Source organism: Citrus clementina, unplaced genomic scaffold (assembly GCF_000493195.1).
Source record: "Citrus clementina cultivar Clemenules unplaced genomic scaffold, Citrus_clementina_v1.0 scaffold_2, whole genome shotgun sequence".
Classification (NCBI taxonomy): domain Eukaryota; kingdom Viridiplantae; phylum Streptophyta; class Magnoliopsida; order Sapindales; family Rutaceae; genus Citrus; species Citrus x clementina.
The window spans coordinates 34287649-34308652 of NW_006262688.1; the positions used below are offsets into that span (position 1 = coordinate 34287649).

At 37.0% G+C, this 21004-nt stretch overlaps 4 protein-coding genes and 1 non-coding gene across 8 annotated transcripts; 3 read left to right on the top strand and 2 right to left on the bottom strand.

Annotated features, from left to right (window-relative positions):
• Window positions 1-227: 227 nt before the first annotated feature.
• LOC18051244 (calmodulin-binding receptor kinase CaMRLK) lies at window positions 228-3623 on the top strand. The gene is made up of 2 exons (XM_006449455.2): window positions 228-2042; window positions 2634-3623. The coding sequence occupies exons 1-2, from the start codon at window positions 617-619 to the stop codon at window positions 3281-3283; spliced, it is 2076 nt and encodes a 691-aa protein (XP_006449518.1). The 5' UTR covers window positions 228-616; the 3' UTR covers window positions 3284-3623.
• Window positions 3624-5189: 1566 nt separating this feature from the next.
• On the top strand, window positions 5190-9774 carry LOC18051245 (SAP30-binding protein). Of its 4 annotated transcripts, XR_002907265.1 has the most exons (9): window positions 5190-5694; window positions 5800-5830; window positions 5999-6207; window positions 7800-8001; window positions 8281-8412; window positions 8509-8600; window positions 8692-8810; window positions 9183-9369; window positions 9499-9774. XR_002907265.1 is itself a non-coding variant. In XM_024191750.1 (8 exons), exons 1-8 carry the CDS (start codon window positions 5356-5358, stop codon window positions 9247-9249), a joined length of 1185 nt encoding a protein of 394 aa, XP_024047518.1. In that variant the 5' UTR covers window positions 5190-5355; the 3' UTR covers window positions 9250-9772. The 4 variants fall into 4 exon arrangements, 3 of the variants coding, with proteins under 3 accessions (XP_024047518.1, XP_006449520.1, XP_006449521.1); XM_024191750.1 differs by having other exon boundaries at window positions 8515-8600; window positions 9183-9772; XM_006449457.2 differs by having other exon boundaries at window positions 9183-9770.
• Window positions 9775-10052: 278 nt separating this feature from the next.
• On the bottom strand, window positions 10053-10133 carry TRNAL-AAG. The gene has a single exon. It is a non-coding gene; the product is annotated as a tRNA-Leu (tRNA).
• A 2530-nt stretch (window positions 10134-12663) lies between these two features.
• Window positions 12664-16983, top strand: LOC18051246 (nucleobase-ascorbate transporter 2). The gene is made up of 13 exons (XM_006449459.2): window positions 12664-13059; window positions 13176-13273; window positions 13459-13635; window positions 14094-14194; window positions 14278-14353; window positions 14473-14532; window positions 14828-15012; window positions 15353-15449; window positions 15524-15669; window positions 15749-15840; window positions 15954-16031; window positions 16125-16285; window positions 16543-16983. Exons 1-13 carry the CDS (start codon window positions 12969-12971, stop codon window positions 16753-16755), a joined length of 1575 nt encoding a protein of 524 aa, XP_006449522.1. The 5' UTR covers window positions 12664-12968; the 3' UTR covers window positions 16756-16983.
• Window positions 16984-17188: 205 nt separating this feature from the next.
• Window positions 17189-20114, bottom strand: LOC18051247 (O-fucosyltransferase 8). The gene is made up of 9 exons (XM_024191456.1): window positions 20057-20114; window positions 19859-19951; window positions 19677-19747; window positions 19236-19324; window positions 18835-18955; window positions 18595-18738; window positions 18141-18475; window positions 17810-18050; window positions 17189-17651 (listed from the first exon to the last, which is right to left on the bottom strand). Exons 3-9 carry the CDS (start codon window positions 19716-19718, stop codon window positions 17346-17348), a joined length of 1278 nt encoding a protein of 425 aa, XP_024047224.1. The 5' UTR covers window positions 19719-19747; window positions 19859-19951; window positions 20057-20114; the 3' UTR covers window positions 17189-17345.
• Between the last annotated feature and the right edge of the window lie 890 nt (window positions 20115-21004).

Sequence of the window (21004 nt, forward strand, 5' to 3'; positions counted from 1 at the left end):
AACCTGCCAAGCGTTCAAAAAGATAAAAAGATATCTTAGGTGCACTTTATATATAATGTCAGCCAGATTTTAGTATTAAAATTTATATATTTTTTTATTTTTTTAGTTTTTTAGTGACATTCTCACCGGACAACGATTACCTACTGAAGAAGGAAACATTAGATCATTGACCCCACTGATGATCTTATTTCCCACACAAGAAGGATCTAAAATTTAAAGCAAAAGGTTTCGTTACACCAGTCCAACCGAAACAACAAAATAATTGGCGTTGCTGCTTGGATTGGTTATTTCACAATTCATCACGGGTGAAAACGGTCATTTTGCACGGAATATCTGCAGCAATCACCGCATCCCCAACCCCAACAGCTTAAATTTTATAATTCCTGTAACAAATCAAAGACTCTATGGAATGGAGTCGACGGTCACTGTTTAAAAATCAACCGTCAACGCACCACTCCACTTCCGTTGTTCCCCTTCTTTCGTCAAACTTAAAGCCGTCAACTCCTACTTCACTAAATCCCCTTTCCATAAAAACAAGAACAAGCAAGCTCTCCTTCGTGTCAAATCAAATCCTGTCCTCATTTCTTTCAGGCTCGGCATGGAATAAAGAAAGAAAATGATGAAAATCTTTTTCAGATTGCCGTTTCTGTTCTCGTTGTCGTTGGTTGTTCTTGCACAATCTACATGCAACAGTAAGGATCAAGAACTAGTTTCAAAAGCTTTTAGCTCAGTCTCAACCTTCAACATCTCCTGGCTTAAACCCACAAACCTCAACTGTTCTAATCCTTCAACTCCAATAAGGGAGTTAAATTTATCCTCTAGAAATCTCAGCGGCATCATATCATGGAAGTTTTTGAGGAACATGTCAGAGTTGCATTCAATTGATCTCTCCAACAACTCTCTCAAAGGCTCGGTTCCAGGTTGGTTTTGGTCTACTCAAAGTTTAACGCAAGTCAATCTATCCAAGAATAGATTTGGAGGGACCATTGGTTTCGAACCCACCTCCAGAAATGGTCCTTTTCCATCGGTTCAGGTTCTTAATCTCTCAAGTAATAGGTTCACAAACTTGGTTAAACTTTCTCAATTTTCCAAGCTTATGGTTCTTGATGTTTCTAATAATGATTTGAGAATTTTGCCATCTGGGTTTGCTAATCTCAGCAAGCTACGGCATCTTGACATTTCAAGTTGCAAAATTTCAGGCAATATAAAGCCCGTATCATTTCTTCACTCGTTGAAATATCTAGATGTGTCAAACAACTCGATGAGTGGCACCTTCCCTTCTGATTTCCCCCCACTTAGTGGTGTCAAATTCTTGAATATTTCATTGAACAAGTTCACGGGTTTTGTCGGTCATGATAAGTACCAAAAATTTGGCAAGTCTGCTTTCATTCAGGGGGGAAGCTTCGTTTTCGATACTAAAAAAACCCCCAGGCCGAGCAATAATCACATTTTGCCTCATGGTGATTCTTCAAGAACCCCACCTTACAAAATAGTCCACAAACACAATCCAGCTGTCCAAAAACACAGATCAAAAGCCAAAGCTTTGGTTATTGGTTTGTCATGTGCATCGGCTTTTGTTTTTGTTTTCGGGATTGCTATTATCTTTTGCATGTGTGGAAGGAGGAAAATATTGGCCAGAAGAAACAAATGGGCAATCTCCAAACCGGTTAATCAACAGCTGCCGTTCAAGGTGGAGAAATCAGGGCCGTTCTCTTTCGAGACCGAGTCAGGCACGTCATGGATGGCGGACATCAAAGAGCCAACTTCAGCTGCAGTGATAATGTGCTCTAAGCCGTTGGTGAATTATCTGACCTTCAAGGACCTGATTGCTGCCACGTCGCACTTCGGGAAAGAGTCATTGCTTGCGGAGGGAAGATGTGGGCCCGTCTACAGAGCAGTCCTCCCGGGTGAACTCCACGTGGCAATCAAAGTGTTGGACAATGCCAAAGACATTGATCATGATGACGCTGTGGCTATGTTCGATGAGCTTTCTAGGCTTAAACACCCCAACCTGCTGCCTCTCGCCGGTTACTGCATCGCAGGTACTGTACCCAAACCCAATTGTCCATCTTCTTAACTTGTTCTGTATTTTTTGCAGTGCTTCAACCACCATCATTAATGCATTCACGGGTCGGCTAAAATTCAAAGCTTTAATTTCCGTAGACTCATGCGTCGAAATTGAAATCATTTTACCGATAGAGATATTTCTCGTATTCTGGACTATTGTATGTTTCATTCGTGCATGGTGCATAAATTTGAAATTTTCCGTATTTTCAAAATTAGAAACCCTATATTCGCAAAATTAAAATTAAAATATTTGCATATTTAAGTATTTCGTTCAATTAAAAAATCTTTTTCATAATTTTTTTTTTGAAGAAAAACATATTACTGCCCTTAGCAATTTTTTTAAACGGATTTTATTATTTATTTATTACGTTGTACTCCCTTAGTAAGTATGTTGTTGTTCATGATGATTGGTAATTTCAATCTCAATTAAATTTCGGAATATTAGTTTTATCTTTTAATAAAAAATGCGTATTTAATATTGCTCGGCACTAAAACCTTACTATGTCAATTTGGCCATATTTCCTATTACCGATTAAAAAGAAATTTGTTTTACTTAATGAGTCTAGGGAAGGAGAAGTTAGTACTACTCGAGTTCATGGCGAACGGAGACTTGCACAGGTGGCTACACGAGCTGCCGACGGGGGAGCCCAACGTGGAGGACTGGAGCACTGACACGTGGGATCATCATCTTGGCGCTGGTTCCCACATATCCTCCCCGGAAAAAACAAACTGGGTCACGCGCCACCGCATTGCCATAGGCGTAGCGCGGGGACTGGCCTATCTCCACCATGTGGGTTCCACGCACGGCCACCTTGTCACCTCCAACATTCTTCTCACCGAAAGCTTGGAGCCCAAAATCGCCGGTTTCGGGCTCCGAAATATCGGGGTCAAGAATGCAGGAGAACGAAGTGAAAATGAGACGTGTAGCCCCGAGTCTGACGTGTACTGCTTCGGTGTCATTTTGATGGAGCTGTTGACTGGAAAGCGGGGGACAGATGATTGTGTTATGTGGATTAGAAAGTTGGTTAAGGAGGGAGCTGGAGGTGACGCCCTTGATTTTAGATTGAAGCTCGGTGGTGGTGACTCAGTGGCTGAGATGGTGGAGAGTCTCCGAGTTGGATACTTATGCACGGCTGACTCACCGGGGAAACGACCCACCATGCAGCAGGTTCTGGGTTTATTGAAAGACATACGTCCGTCCGCTGACTTGAGTTAATCTTCGCGTTTAGCTGAGTTAACTCGTTCGTTAACTTAGTTGGTGATTTTGACGGAGTCAAACTTATTGTGGGACCATGTTCTGTTGTATCTCGACTCTCGAGTTTAGAATTTTTAATTAATTATGAATTTTTTTTAACAGCTTTTGTGATGTATAGACAAAAATAAAATAAAATAAAAAAGTGGACAAAAAGAAGTGGGATAATGTAAGCAAAGGTGATGCGCGTGGGAGGGAAATTGTTGTCTTTTATAGGTGGCCAGAGAATCCCACTTATTTTGATCTGTCTCTTCTAGCTAAGAAGCTTCACGGCTTCACCTATCATCACTTACTTTCTCTTTTTTTTTGGCCTTTTCTTTTAAATCTTTATTTGTTTTGTCTTTTTCTTTTATTTTTGTTTCTTTCATTTGCTTTTTTACTGCTTTACTTGTCATCTTTAGTTATGGATAATAAAACTTTGCAAAAGAAAGAGGGAGGGGGATACCCATGCATGTAAATATATATGCTATTAATTAGGGTTTTTGGTAATTAGAGACCACTTTACATATGTGGAAAAAAAATGCGATCTCGTCTAGATTTGGATAGTGTAACATAATATAAACAAGATGAAATGAATTAAGGCTAAGTTCCAACACTTTATAGGCAGTAACGTCACTTATCGTTTTAAGGGCCTTCTTATTGTCAATTGTGTTCAGGATGTTTTGCTTCTCGTACTTTGAAGTTGATATGAAGCTAAAAAGTGGGGTTGGAATTACGTGCGGAAGCAAAGGAAAGCACGTCCAAGTTGATGTGGATATGTGTATAATCAGATTAGATTGTTCCATGCCTATCTAAATAACAGTGAAACATGATATATAGCGATAGAGAGGGACGGACGCATGTATATGGACTGTGTTAGTGGCGCATCACTCGTAGCATTCAGTAACGCTCTTTGCGAAATGATCATGATAAACTTTGTCAAAAGCAAGATACACTATATTTCGTGCATTGATTTTATTTTATTTTATAGTAACGCTAACAAATATATGTAACATAATTAAAAAGAGGCCAAAAAGAATTTTCATCTGCAACGTTTATGCTCCCTTTAAAAAAGAAAAAAAAAATCGAGACAACAACGTTTATGTCCATGGCTTCATGTGTTCTGTTCGAATTCAACATTGTCAAGTACTCTGAAAAGCTTCCTCGGATACTCTAATACTTTAGACACCCCGCCTTGTTTTGGTCTCCCATAAGGTGTTGTGGGAAAAAAGAACGGCTGTTTATAGTAAGAGTTTGATTGGTAATTCCAAAGTGAGAAACACTTTGGAATGAAATACTCATCTGTTTACAAAGAACTGAAGAGAAAACTTTTTAGATTTGTTTTCTCTTCAACCCCAGATTTCTCACACCTAGAACAAAATGAAATTCCTTCAACAGTCTCGTTTATCTATATATCCTCCACGCAAACAAAATTTTTAGGTTATAAATCCCATAATGCTAATCAGTAATTTAAAATAAACATATTTTTGTTTTAGTTTAAAAATAGATTTTAAGTTTAAGAATACCTAATTTTTTTAAAAAAATAATATGAGAATAATGAATCCGTAAAAAGAGGAAATAAATTATTTCAATAAAATAATTGGATAGATGAAGATTGAAGAATCACAAACAAAAGAGACAAATAAAAGACTTTTTGAAATATTCAAAGAGAGATAGTTGAAGAGAAAACAAATAATATATGCATGAGTTTTGAAGAGAAAAAAAATAGTAGATGCGTTTAATTAGAATTATATAATTATCGTTGCATGCAATTAACATATAGGAAGGGTGTTTCGAGTAAAATTGATGGGGGTGTTAATAGCAACACCCAAAACTGATATATATCTAGGGCCCAGCCCGAGTCTTTACTACAAAAACATAAGCCCACTCTTTCAACATTAACCCGATTCATTCCCAAACAGAAACAATAGCGCTGCTTCTCTGCTCTTGATCCTCTGCATACTGAATCAGCTGAAGTGCAGACCCTTCCACTCTAAATCAAACAAAATTTGAATTCAAACGTCAGATATTTCCCCAAAAGAAAAACCATAGATTCGATGTCGTCGAAGAAGAAACAAGCGGAAGGAATTGCACTGCTGTCCATGTACAACGATGACGAAGACGACGAGGAGATGGAAGACCTGGAAGAAGAAGAAGAAGAAGAAGAGCAACGGCGTGAGAATCAAGAAGACGAAGGAAATAGAGAGGCGAAAAATTTGGAAGAAGATTTGAGAATGAACGGCGGTGATGATGCGGTCGCTGGTGACGAGACTTCCACGCCGCTGCAGCCTCATGTTGACGCACCGGCGGCTTCAGGTTCGAGGAGGAGAGGCAGGGGAAGGTTTACTATCGTCGACTACGGTCACGATGAGGTTGCCATGTCACCTGAACCTGAGGTACTATTAATGAATTTTATATTTTTAATTTATTGCGGGAGCAAATATTGAATTTTTCAGATAAGTTTGTTGACGAGGAAATTCGATGGTGCTGTTTAATGGCAGGAAGGGGAAATTGACCTTCGCCGCGCTCATGGTATGTATGGCTTTAATTTGAGCATTATATATATACTTTGTACTCCGTCTATTTGCTTGCAATTCATTCACCGTGCGTAGTTTAGCTTTTGTTGTACATTTTTCTCTAAATTGGATTTGAATTATGATTGTGTTAGTGTTGTGCTTGCATATTTTAATTAATTTTTAGCAGATGATGTTCAAGAAAGGACAGTTTTGGGATATGACCAAGCAAGTGAGCAATTAGAAAAATCAGAACCTGATGCCACGGCTTGGTCGATGATGGAATCGGAAACTGTGATAGTTGAGGAGTCTATTGAGGTTAAAGAGGAAGAAGTTGATCCATTGGATAAGTTTCTTCCTCCACCACCAAAAGTCAAGTGCTCAGAAGAGCTGCAAGTAAGTAGTTTTTAGTATCTCTTATGAACTACTGTATGATGCATATGCTACTCTTTGCATTAAATTCTTGGCACTCTTATGGTGTCTTATAAAACTTGATACTACAGTAAAACCTTTCTACAGTCATATTGTTGGGACCAACTAATTTTATTACTATAAGGAGGTTTCATTTAAACATTATTATTTTAACTTAGTTATCCTTAGTGTAAATAATATAGAGGTGAAGACATTAATAATTAATTAATGACACATGTTAATTCAATGAAGCTGTAAACATGCTTGAAAAGATAGAAATATTTTGGCTTAAAAAAAAGGTGTTTATACTAGCGAGTTATTATGTATCTGCAAGTTCAAAAATGCAGTAACAACTCTAAAGAATAAATCATTGTCTCAAATAACTTTAGAAAAAATTTTCTTCCATGTTAAATGTTTAATGTAATCTACATATTTTTGCAATATACAAATAATAATTATCATGTAGAGGCAAGTTACTTGAGACGGGATCTAGAAAACTTATAATTTATTGCTTTGTGGAGTTTATTTTTATTCATAACTGGCTCAAATTGGGTCATATTTTTTTAATGACAATATGGAGGTTATTTCTATATAGAGTATCACTGTAGAAAGGTTTTTCTGTAGCATAGATTCCTAGTAAATATATTACTAGTTGACAGAAAAGTCAGCATTTGTTAATATTTTTGAGACAAGAATAGGACACATGGCTGCCAGATTCATTCATTTGTCCTTCCTGATTGGGATTCGGGCTTCTTTCTGGTTTTTAGTTGTTATGTTGTCTCTTTGAAGAAGTTTGAGGCAGTCATGGAAAGGAATATGTGAAACGAAGAGTATAAATCTTTTGGCTTAGCAAGGTATCTTTACTGTGGAATTCTTTTGAGGCTTTGTTGATAAATCATAATTTCACTAAAAAAGAATGTTTGAAAGCTTTTTCTTTTGCTAGTTTTTAGATCACAATGATACTTCAAAGCTGAATTCGGGTTTCATGGGGCATGAGTCACTTTTGATGGCACTTTGATTTGTTATTGTCTTTTCATGGTGAGGCTGAAAAGTGAGATAGTTCGTAAGAGGTGTTTGTGCTCCAGTTCTTAAAGCTGGTTACAAGTGTGAGCTGTTGGAATTCTCTTAAGTTGGTCTGTGACATAGGCTATTTGGTCAGTTAAAAGACGCTCAGCAGAGGTGTGTGATCATTTTGACTCGAAATAAGAAATGGTTGGTTTGAAGATTCGCTAATGTGGACAACCAGGGGATACATCCAAAGTATCTTTTCTCTTAAAAATTAACAATTCAGTTTTGATGTATCTATTCTGCTATCAACCTTCCTTTGGTTTTATTTGGGTGAAATTGGTAGTTTGAAAGAAAAAATATTCCTTTACACTGCAGTACTGCAGTGTTGCTTTTGATAATGAATTATGTTTTTGTGCTTGCATGCATTACTTTCTTGGCTTTCTTTCTAGTATCATTGGCAATGGCTGCTTGTTGTATTTTGTGAAAGAATAAATTAATTTGCTACGGAACAGGTTATAAACAATTAAATGAACTATATGTTGATGTTCCATTCTATTCTGTTGCTGCAGAGAAAAATAGACAAATTTCTAGGATTAAAAAGAATTGGAAAGAGCTTCAATGCTGAAGTCCGCAATCGAAAGGATTATAGGAACCCTGACTTTTTGCTGCACGCTGTGAGGTATCAAGATATTGATCAGATAGGGTCTTGCTTCCGTAAAGATGTATTTGACCCACATGGATATGACAAAAGCGACTACTATGATGAAATAGGTTAATAACAGTTCCTTCTACAAAATTTCTCCTTTAATTCTCTCCCTCTCTCTTTTTCCCCATCATCAGCACAAACACACACACTTCTTTGTGGCAATGAAAGATCTGCTCATATCTGAGTCTTATGTTGTACAGTTCATAAGAGTAGTCCTTGTAGTCACATTATTAGCCTTGTCTGTTGAAATTTTTTCATAAACCTAAAATGGTAGTCTTTAACGTGTTTATGCGCTGGGTAAATATTAATTCCTGCCACATACATTATTATGTTTTCTACTGCAGAAGCTGACATGAGGCGTGAAAGGGAAAGAAAAGATCAAGAAAATAAAAAGAATCAGAAGGTTGAATTTATCGCAGGAGGAGTCCAAGCTGGAATAATTGCTGGTGCACAAAAACCTAACATACCTATGCCAGGTGAGTGTAGATTCTTTCGAAGCGAACTGTTTTCAGGGTATGAATAACTTTGTAGTGCTGTTCTTAAATTGAGTTGTCATTTTACATGTGGCTCAGCTGCAGTGGCTAGTGGTTTGCAGTCCGTGCCAATGGCAACGGATGCTGTTGCTAGGGATGGTAGACAAAACAAGAAATCAAAGTGGGATAAGGTTATCGTCTGCACATACAGCTTATATCTGTTCCCGGTAAAATATTAGAGGTGTCAATAAATATCATTTTCATTGGCCAACTTGTTTTCAGGTGGACGGAGATCGTAGAAATCCCCTACCATCTGTGGGGCAAGATTCTTTATCTGCAGTTGGGGCTCATGCAGCAATCTTATCTGCGGCTAATGCTGGCGCCGGATACACTGCTTTTGCGTAAGTCTTAATTAAGACTATTCCTACACATCTTTCTGTATTAATTAGTAGATTTTTTAATAGTGGCCCATGTTTGAATGTTTCATAGTTGTGATGACATTAGGAAGCTCTTTGAGGTGTGTGCATGAGATAAGCACATGTACTGATCATGGAAACTGCCGCTTTCATAATGCAGTGAACTTGATTAAAGTAAACCTTTGGATGGGTGTTATACAATTTGTAGATATTTGTTGTTACACTTTCTACTTCTGTGTTTGAAAATTGACTTAACTTCTTGGAATATTTTGTGTCATGAGCAATGAAATCCTTGCAGCTAAGCTCTTAAAGGATGCTAATTCCTGTTGTTCACTTTTTGTTTTTCTTAAATTGCAGGCAGCAAAGGCGGCGAGAGGCAGAAGAAAGAAGATCTAGTGAAAGGAAGTTGGAGAGAAAATCTTGACTGGTATTTATTATCCTTCCTGGAGAGAATAGATGATCACGATTTTGGAGACATGCAATGGCTTTGCGGCACCAAAGTTCAGATTCATCCCAGTTTCCTGAATCCTACATCACAAAAATTGTACTAAATTGAATTCTTAGCCCATGCTCGATTTTCAGTTTCATGGTCATTGTGATTATAGTAGCCTGCTTTTCTGTCTCTCTGCTCAGACATGGTGTTGACATATATCGTTGTATGTATTTTTAACAGCTGTTTCCCAACTTAATTACCAGCATCGATCCGCAGCATAGAAGAAAATATTAGATCTATGGCTTTTCGATGGAGTTATTGGAGAATAGCTTTGTTGAAAAAGTTTCAAGTTCTTGCTGTCCAGCTTGTACAATGTTGACCTTAAGTCTTCTTGATAAAGTGAAAACTGCCACACAACAAGCATACTTAGCGAGAAAGATTTGGACATCACAAAGTGATATTTTTAGCATTGTTTTATAAAGAATGCATTGATACTTGTTTGTTGTTTCCTCTCTCCCCGCGTCCAAGTCAAGATCCTTTGTAGGGAGTAGGGACATTCCAATTCCTGGCCGAAAGGAATGCAGTTATTCAAGGGAAGGCGAGGGACCCACGTTCTCCCTCTTCTTATCTTGCTGCTTGTAAAATTAATTTCCCTCCTTGGATTAGGTATCTAATCATTGGTCTTTTCCTCATTCCAATTCAGCCTTTGGCCTACCGTCACTCGACGACAAATCAAGGATATTAAAAATCAAGAATTTTTTTAAAAAAAAAAAAATTAATTCACCCGCAATCACTGTTGAGAGTGGGATTTGAACCCACGCCCTTTCGGACCAGAACCTTAATCTGGCGCCTTAGACCAACTCGGCCATCTCAACGCTGGTACCATCAATAGAGACAGAGTAACTTATTTTTTATCTTCTGAAGCCACGCAACTTACCGCTTTAGTTCTGAATGATGATTTTTTTTTTTTTAATATGATTTGAACAAGAAAGGCGCGGGATTCGCTGAATTTATTCCTTCTGTTCATCTCTTTTTAAGCCAACAAAGTGGGCAAAATGTTACAAAAATATTTTAATCTCGGGACAAAATTATCTTGCCCCGTTGTACCTAACTATCACGTCTTCATGTGTTTTTAGCCTTTAGTAGTGGATGATTGATAATTTCTTTTTCTCTGATACGCCAGAACTACTCAACTATATTATATATACTGGCAAATCTACAATACCGTTGCTCAAATCAGGGACGGAGCCAGCATGGGACCAACCGGGGCAGAGGCCCCGGTTGGCTTTTAAATTTTTTTTTATGATTATATTAAAAAATTGTATTTTATTTGTTATTTATGAAAAATTCCCTAGCTGAATTGTAAAATTTAAAAGTGATTCTAGTAATTTTAAAATATTTCATATTATCCCTAATTTAAATGTCTAATTCTAAATAATTTAATTAACTATTAACATTTCATGAAATTCAAGTAAAGACACGAGAACAAATATTAAAACAAAAAACAATCATAACTAAATGTTAGTATAATGGTTAATGGACTAGTCTTTAATTTTTTGTTTTCTATTCGAGCAAAATCATTTGTTTGGTCTTTCAATAGTGACCCATAAGTCGTAAGTCTGCCTAATTCTAATTTTTAATTTTTTTATTAATCTTTTGTCTAGTTTTAAAATCTATAATTTTATCATGCATTCATGTTTGCTCTGTGTCTTGCAATATATGAATATTTTTGTTATTATTAAAAGATTTTAAAATTAAATTAAGTAATAACCTAGTCTTGTATATTAAAAAATATTTTTTTTCTCATATTGATAATTAAACTATCATACATTATATTCAACTCATAAAATTTCATTGAGGGGTTTTTAACTTTAACAATCATAATAAGTAAATTTATTATTAATAAATATTATAATTGTAAAGTTTTATATTGCTATCTAAATTTTTAGAAGTGTATTATACTTCAATTAGATATATGCGGACACACTCTATAAGCACGATTATGCACGTGGCAACCTCTCATTTGGAGTTTGTGGGGTCCACAACACAATTTTCCAAATGAAAACTTACCACACACGTAGTCTCGCATTCAAGTCATGTTTGATTTTAAATGTGCCCCAGCTCGATCAAAATCCTGACTACGTCCCTCACTCAAATGCTTCAGGAAAAGTTAATAACTTCCATCTTTTTATTTAGCTTGACCAAAACTAACATAAAAGCAAAAACATGACCTTGAGCTGAAATAAACTACATTTTTTTTTCTCCCCGGAATCTAACGTGCGGTGACATTGTTTTATGCACTTTTAATCGAAATATAATTTTTTTTTTTTTTTGAAAGTTGGTTTGGAAAATCTATCTGGGCACTGGGCAGTGAGCAGGTGCACAGAGGCGCAGAACCGTCAATAGCGTAAAAATTGCTGCAACTGCACCGAAAAATCACAACTGAGTGGTCACTATAAATATACCTGTAAAATGCAGATAAACCCAAAAAAAAAAAAAAAAAAAAACTAAAATCTTAAAACAAATAAATAAAATCATAAAATTAAAAAGCTCAGATTTCTAAGCTGCTTGTCTTTGCATCAAATTGGAGACGTTAAAAGATCGTACATCGTGTCACTGCTCTTTCACACGTTGTCAGACCTCATGAAAACTACAAATCTTTATTTGAACCACTTGATTTTCGGTTCCCAAATGTTCATTTTGATACCGTACGATAGAGAGGCCTCCGAAGCACTCTTCATAAACTGAGATGGACGGTGGTGATCATAACTTTTAATTTATCGATCCCACGATAATCATAAACCTAAACAAAAAGAAAAGTAAAGGAATAAAGAAATTCATAAAAAATTAAAAATAAAAAAAAAGTCGAGAAAAAGTTTGGTTTGAACCCCCCCCCCCCCCCATCTTGAGATCCCGGGCCATTTGTTCTCAATTAGATGGTCGCGATGATACCCCAAATGTTTGTTAAAAGCATTACTTTAGTGGTCTCCCTGAATCATCCATCATTCACTGACTGTCTTCTCGTTTTGACTGAAAGAAAATGTTTGTTTCATGAATCCGAATAGTTGGTTAAATCAAACATAGCGAATCCAAGATAATTTATACATTTAAATATTTTTCATTGCACTCATTCGTAATCAGACCGAAATCCAGCCCTTTTTTTTCCCATTCTTTTTTTTTTTTTAAAAAAAAGAATTATTTACTTCACTTTTTATTTTTATGTAAGTTTGGTAAGTGAATCTGAGAAGTATCAAATAAAGTCGAGTTGTAAAATTTACTAGCAACGGTAACATAGGGTTTGGAAGTTCCTTGGGGGGCAAATTCGGAAGATCAAAAAAGTTAACGGCAACTTTAGTATAAAATCAAAAGTAGATAGGGATGAAAACTCTACAAAGTGAAGCTTAGTGGGCGGGGCGGCAAGTGCCTAATTTCGCGATTCACATTGCTTTGCTTTGTTGTGCTTTCTCTTCATCGGCGTCAGCAGCAACAGCACTGTCAAATCTTTCCTCCCTTCTTTTCGCTATCTTTGCTTCTTCTTTTTTTTCTCAGTCTTCTTTCGTTTTTTAGCTTTTCATTGTTTACGTAAACGCTTTGAGAGTCTCTCTCTCTCTGCTTCCATTTTTTTTTTCTCTCTCTCTGTTTGGATCTTCATTTGAATCATCTGGTAGATACCGATTTGAATTTAGAAGCTTAAGAGAAGTTGTGAAGCCATGGCAGCTCCAAAACTAGAAGAGATAAGTCATCCTCCAATGGACCAGCTTCAAGGCTTAGAGTACTGTATTGATTCCAACCCGTCATGGGGTATGTCCATTTTTAGCCTTTTACCAAATCTTTAACTGGTCGTTGTCATTCAGTTTGGTTTTGTATGCTTGTAAGCTCTTTTCACTTCTATTAACTGTTTATCCATTTGAATGCAGGGGAGGCTATCGCTTTGGGATTCCAGCATTACATTTTGGCGTTGGGAACTGCAGTGATGATCCCTTCATTTCTTGTTCCTTTGATGGGGGGCTCCGACGTGAGTCAAGTTTCAGATTATGTGATTATTCAGTATAATGCCTGATGCATGATCTAGGAAACAAAATGGATATCTTGAAGAAATTAAAAAATTTGAAGTACATTAACTGTGAGCTTTTTTTACAATTTGTATTGTTGATTTTCGTTTTCTTTTTCTTTTTCTTTTTGTTGATTGTGATGGTTCAGGGAGATAAAGTGAGAGTGGTGCAGACACTACTTTTTGTTGAAGGGATTAATACACTTCTGCAAACGTTGTTTGGAACTAGGCTACCAACAGTGGTTGGAGGTTCTTATGCATTCATGGTTCCAATCATATCAATAATTCACGATCCATCATTGGCGAGTATTGAGGATAATCATGTGGTTAGTCTATACTCAGCTCTGCACTTGCTTTATTATTGAAGCTGGATTCCATTGTGATGCGAAAAAGAGTCCTTCAGTCAATTTTTGTGTGACCCACCTAGTGGCCTTTGCTATTAACTATTGTAAGCGTACCTAGAATACATATTACAGGATTGAGTAGAAATTTAAAAATGCCAGCCAAACCAGTGGTGGAATAAGAGTATTTGACTCGAGTTCAATAATTGTACTGGGGTATGTTTGAATGACTTTTGTTTTGTTTTTGTTTTTCTTCGGTTAAATAGTAACATAAGGATCTTACAACAGATAAGCACAAAGCCACTCACTTATAAGTCAGCTGCCACTATTTACTAAAAGCTAATTTTGGCTCACCCCCATTCACACATACTCTAATCTTGTGGGGGAGTATTAATTTTATTATGCCTTAAAGCAATCGCTAATTGTCTTGTTTGTGTTTATAGAGATTTCTTAACACAATGAGGGCAGTGCAAGGTGCTCTAATAGTGGCATCCAGCATACAGATAATTTTAGGATATAGTCAGCTGTGGGCCATCTGTTCCAGGTGCAACTTTCATCTTAACCGAAGTTTATTTCAATATTATATACTGTTTATTGATGAAATGACTGTTAAACTGAGCATTACAGGTTTTTCAGCCCACTTGGAATGGTCCCAGTTATTTCCTTGGTGGGTTTTGGCCTGTTTGATAGAGGCTTCCCAGTGGTATTGTAACAACTATCAAATGCCATTGACATTTTTGAGTCTTTTGATTTTGACTAGTAATTTCAAAAATTGAGATGAAATATTAGAATTTTTTATGTAGTTCACATTTTTTTTTTCAGGTTGGACGGTGTGTAGAAATTGGCATTCCTATGCTTATTCTATTTATAGCCTTCTCACAGGTGTTTTTATCTTCTTTTTTTTAATTATTAATAAAAATTACTCAAAATTTCAGACTTTTTCATACTGAAGAATTGATATACCAGATTAATAGGAAAATAGAGGTTTTCGAGATTGATTTTAGCTTGCACATTGCATGCTACAATGTAATCTATCATTTCACTTTGTTTCAAGTCAGTGGCTAGATACCTTGAACTTTGCGTGAAGGAAATTCAGAATAATTATTTATTGCAACATTTGATGCACTTAAACCGAAAAAAAAAGGTCTTCTAATTCTGTTTTGTTCTTCTGTTATAGTATCTGAAGAATTTTAAGACAAGACATTTGCCAATAATGGAGAGGTTCGCTCTCCTCATAACCATTACAGTGATTTGGGCATATGCACACCTCTTGACAGCCAGTGGCGCCTATAAACATCGTCCAGATCTTACCCAAATGAATTGCCGAACTGACAAGGCCAACCTCATTTCTTCTGCTCCATGGTTAGTACACTTCCCATGCATAGATAAAGATCAAACTATTCTCCCATTTCTAATTTTCCTTGCAGGAACTTGTATAGTATCTAAATCACAGAGTTCAAGTTATAAACATCTTTTGGGGAAAAGGTGTACTGCTGACGATAAAGAGAACAAGACCCAGAACTGTTCCTAACTTAGAAAACTAGTCTAATGCCATTTCTGAACTGCATGACTATTTTGATACTTATGATGTGCTTCATGTACTTTCGCATCCATTGCAATCTGCGGAAGTCTCCTTGACACTAGTAATGAAATACAAAATATTTCCTATTGAGTCATTGACCTTGAAATTTGCGGCAAACAGGATAAAAATCCCATATCCTCTTCAGTGGGGAGCTCCTACCTTTGATGCTGGTCATGCTTTTGGGATGATGGCTGCTGTTCTGGTCTCATTGATTGAGGTACTACTTGTTGAAATTTAATCAGATTTCAAGTTTTTCTCCGATAATAAGAGTGAAGTTTGCTGCCTTGACAGTCAACTGGAGCATACAAGGCTGCATCACGTCTAGCAAGTGCCACACCACCTCCTGCCCACGTTCTTAGCCGTGGTATTGGCTGGCAGGGAATTGGGATCCTACTGAGTGGACTCTTTGGAACATTGAGCGGTTCTTCTGTCTCGGTGTAAGTTTCTGTTTGGTTTTACTTTCAAATTACTCGCTTTCTTATGCAACTTGATTAAATTTGGAGAAAAAAAAAACAGAGAAAATGTGGGGCTTCTTGGAAGCACTCGTGTTGGGAGCCGGAGGGTCATTCAAATCTCGGCTGGATTTATGATATTCTTCTCAATGCTAGGTTAGTGGCAAAGGCATTGCAAATACTTTTATGTGCAATTTCTTCTAGAAACGGTTTTCCATGTTAACCCATTTCCTTTTGTCCATGTTAACTGAATTTCTTAATTGCCGCAGGAAAATTTGGAGCTTTTTTTGCATCAATCCCCTTCACCATTTTTGCTGCTGTATACTGTGTCCTGTTTGGTCTCGTTGGTAGGTTCCAAGATCTCCATATTGATACTTTTGGTATTAGCCTTATCCTGTCTTCTCTTTTTATCTGACAGTTAAATTCCTTCTTGTTTAAAGCTTCTGTGGGGCTATCATTTTTGCAATTCACAAACATGAACTCAATGAGGAACCTCTTCATCACCGGCGTAGCCCTCTTCTTAGGTTTGTCGGTTCCTGAATACTTCAGAGAATACACTGCCAAGGCTCTTCATGGTCCTGCTCACACCAGGGCTGGATGGGTGAGAGTTTGTCTTCTTGACTTCTTCAATTTTCATGCTTTAATAAATTTTTCTACGTGTGAACAAATTAAAGATAATAAATATATAGACCTTTCTACGTCGCAAAGAATTCTTTCAGCTGATCAAAAATTTGTATGAAGAAAGAAAATTCGGACTCTTTAAAGTTTCTGAGAAACTTTCTGCTACTGCTAAGCTTGTATGTCAAGATTGCCAATTCCAATCATCGCTGCCTTAACTTGGGCTTTTTTATTGGCCAGTTCAATGACTTCCTGAACACCATATTCTTCTCATCTCCAACTGTTGCGTTGATTGTCTCTGTTTTCTTGGACAACACACTCGATTACAAGGACAGTGCCAAAGACAGAGGCATGCCATGGTGGGTTAAATTCCGCACATTTAAAGGAGACACCCGGAATGAGGAATTCTACACCCTCCCTTTCAACCTCAACCGTTTCTTCCCTCCATCATGAAGTAGCGTCATATTAAAAGAGGCTGTCATTTCTAGAAAAGAAATGATAACTCCGAGCTACTGCAGAGAAGACTGAGACAGAGATGGATATGTTTTGCATGGCAGAGAAATGATGACTCTGGTTTCTCTCCCTATTTTCATCTCATATGTAAATTTAACTCGAATTATTTGGGTTTAATGCAATAATTTATTCTTTTGTCCCTTGCAACCAGTTTGATTTACTTAACGACAGCGTTACCATAATGAAGAGGATCTAACTTGTTTTTGTGATGACACTAGAACCATTAACCGACCATCTAAAATTCCTATCGTATCATTGGTTATCATTGTTTCTGATGACTAAATGAACAAAATAAGAGAATCTTATCTTTAATGTCGATCAAAAATGATTTACATTGATCAAAACTTATTGAATCATCGACTAAAAACTGGGAAGTATCAGAGAAAAAAAGGGGACACGTTAGTGGTGGGCATTTCTTGTTCAACATTTGAATTTCATTTTCAATGGAATGCTTCATGGGAGTAGTGGTCGAGTGAAAACAATTTCAGAAGGGTAAAAGAGCCTCAAAATTCACTCAGCTGCAGAATGTCCTAAGTTCTGCACATACATTCTGGGGACCTTGGTTGTCGATAAATGCTTCGTCCAAAACCCCTTACTCGTACCCTTTGACCTTCCTCAATCATCTTTCTTACTCTATCTTCAAAATCATTCCATCTTATGGTGCTATTTTCTGACAAAATTGTTGCAAGCCTCTTCTTGTTAGGCCGCAATGTAGGAGCCTGCCCATTCCCATAGTAAGTTCGAAAACCAGATACAAGGGATGACAATTGGCTCCCAGAGTCGGTCATGGCAAACACATCAGCAGTTGCACAGGCAATAAAATCCAGTGCTGCCAGCTGCATGCAGAGCAATTTAAACAATGTTACTTAACACCAAAGTCAAATGCGGCACACAGAGTGCTTGTTTAAGCATCTTCAAGTCAATTGCCCAAAGAAATGCAGGAAACTTACGGACTATTAGATGATTACAAAAGAATAAGCTAATACTAATTTACCTGAGACGAGAAATTCCTGAAAGGTTCAAGCTCACTTGGTGTGAGGAGCGTTTCCTTTGTTACCAAATTTGGATAGAGGCTGGTAAAAGCCTGCATCCTGGAATTTGCTCCATATATTTGAGAGCCTGCCAGATATATGTAAGTTCCATGTTTAAAACCAAGAGCAGAAAGAAGAAGTGCTGCCTCTTCTGGTGTCAGCGGGCACCTTCCCAATTTTCTCAACTCCTCTGGAGAAATAGGCCTGCAAACATCAATTGAGACAGATTAACAAACTATAATATGTACACTGAATAACAAATGAAAATTAAAACTTGAAAAACCAATCAAATACTTTGAGCTCTTCAAGCGTTCAATCAGCAGAGGGAAATGGATTTCTCTGTATGATTGAAGTTCTTTTCTCTCGCTTTCTCCTCCTCCAAAATCACATTGGGAGTAGGCCACCATGTCCTCTTCAAATCTCAAGTGTAAAGCAAGATATCTATATGAACCTCTTGCAACCTCATGGTGTCTGGAGGGAATGTTAGGCATGTAGTTCCCTAGCAGTTGTTTGTCTAGCATACTGCGAGCAGAATCATGCTTCCTAATCCTTCTGACCAGTAATGAAGCAGCTTCTTGAATTTTTGGCGCAAACTTCAATGCATGGAAGTTACATTTGCACCTTAGTCTCTGTAAGAAGTTCAAGAAGATATATATGAATATGACACCAAGATTAGAATTTCTCAAAATGAACAAAGCACAGATAATAGCTATCTTGCCAAAATTAAACCTAAATGAATGTCCTTAACCTGAAGCTTAGAAGGCAATGGATCAAAGCCTAGTCGATTTCCATATCCAAGGAAATGAACAACTCCGTTCCGCAATAGAATCGGAAGTACTTTTCTAACATAATCAATGGGTTTTGCCTCCTTTGCAATATCTGCATCAGTAATCTGAGAAAAGCTAGGCAAATGATTTAAACAATATTCTTAGAAAGGAGTGTGCATTGTTAATTCGAACTGAGCACAGAAGCTCAGAAGATAACTTACTAGGCTACCAATCGCTTCAATATCTATGGATTTTAGACGAGGAGGAAGCTCTTTGACAATATTTACTTCATGCTTCAACACACTGATAAAATACTCTTCTTGGTAGATGTCACCAAACTGGCTGCAGTTCCGTTAAAAAACAACATGGTGTGAGCATTTTGCTGCTGAAACATTAACTGCTTGAACATTTCCCAATTGGCTGCAACTACAAGTATATTTTGGAAAATACTACAGGCATTTGATCTATTATTCTGAATTCAGCAATTTTTCCCATATTATTTGTCACCCTATGATAGAAATACTAGAAAAATGGAATGGATATTCTCCTACTCAGATAATGACATTAATGAAATGACAAACAACCAAAACTTTTCATTACAATAACAGATATAATAGCAGACCTAGGATCCTTCCATACATTGCTGTAAAGAAATCTTGGAAGAAGGAGAGTCGCGTTAAGCAGAGATGCCACTGCAACGGCGTTGCAGATCTGCAGGAAATGACAATGTGTTACTAAAGTGTGTAACTGCAATTAAGAAAGCAAGAGAGTGCGTGTAGATAAATCTACACTGAGAGTGAGTGTAGATTTTATCTACACTCAAAACACTTACTGCAGGTAATCAATCACAAAATGAGGATTAGATCAAAATCTGCTGGGTATACTTGAATAACTACTAAAAGAAAATAACTCAACAAATGGTGTCTATGATGTAGAAATCAAAATCACTGGTGACATTAGCCACAAAAAGATTGCATAAATGGGTTTCTTTAAATATGGAAGAAATCTTTCTTTTCTCTTGGGTGGTCAAAAGAATATAAAACAAAGCAGCTTAGATACTTACAGCGACACGCTGTTGATTGAGACCACCGTTTGCACTCACCATTATGTAACCATTACTTTTGTCATGTTTCCCTATCTCAATGATACAAAATGAAGGAATTAATCAAATTGTCAGTTACTGTAAATGAAGCAACAATTTGAATACTTACATGAATTAATCTGGAGCCAAGAACTGTTAGTTACCTGGATTTGGAGGTCTTCTGTCAGCACATGGTTTCCATGAAGACGCCTGCTTGTATGGTTCCTTCCACAAATCTGATTTCTTTGGCTTGAACTCTTTCTAAGGCATATTAAAAGCTTCAGATTTTGAGGGGAAAGAAGAGTACCATTCATGCACTGTGAATGTAAATGTACTGCTAACATGGAATCTATGAAGCAAACCTCTGTAAGAGCACTGGAAGCCAAACTTAGAAGTCGACCATACATCTTTACAGGTGGTTTCTCTTTGTTAGTGTGGGCGACCTTGCCATCATCCTTCAAAGACATGCAGTGGAACGTCATAACAATTAATCACTAATGGTAAATCAATTATCAATGGCTGCTTGTCATTTATCTGCAGAACAAAATTTTGGGCTAGATAATTACAAGTCCTACCTTAAGCCCTTTCGAATTTTTTGAGGTTGAACTATGCTGAAGATTTATGGAATCAAAAATTGACACCATAAGAGAATCAAGCAGGAAAAAGAAACCCACCAATACGAAAATATAAGCAATAGATCTAACATTCTTATGAAACCACATGTGCCTTTTCCCCACATGGACTCCCTTACAAGAAGAGCTAAACTTGCCAGAATCACTTTTCAACCCATTAAGCAGAACGAATTTTGAATTCCAATTATGATCTCCTCGTGACATTCTCCTCCCAATAGAAGGATCACTCGCCGGTACATTTTCTGAACGTCTGATCTGACATTCCTTCATCCCAGAATCACCGTAACAAATTTCTTCAGAAAATTCAAGTAACAAGAATTCAACACTACACAACCGCCGTAACAATGTCATACACGATGAGAGATATGTTGAACAAAATAATAAGGAGTTATAACAGCATGAATTCAAACTGAAGCTAAGAAGTAGGTAACAGCGATTTGTATAAGCAGATGAGTGAAACCCAAGAAAGATATGAAAACACAATACAAACTAACCTTGGAAAACAAGATTCCATGTCATTAACAACAACTCACCACCAAACACAACAAACCATCGTTTTCCAGCTATCTGCCCAATTCGGAACCCCAAGTCTTTGAACTAGAATTCTAGAAAAGAAAGAACAAGACATTTGTGAAAAAACTGAAACTGTCATTGAAAAATGAAACTGACGTGGCTTTG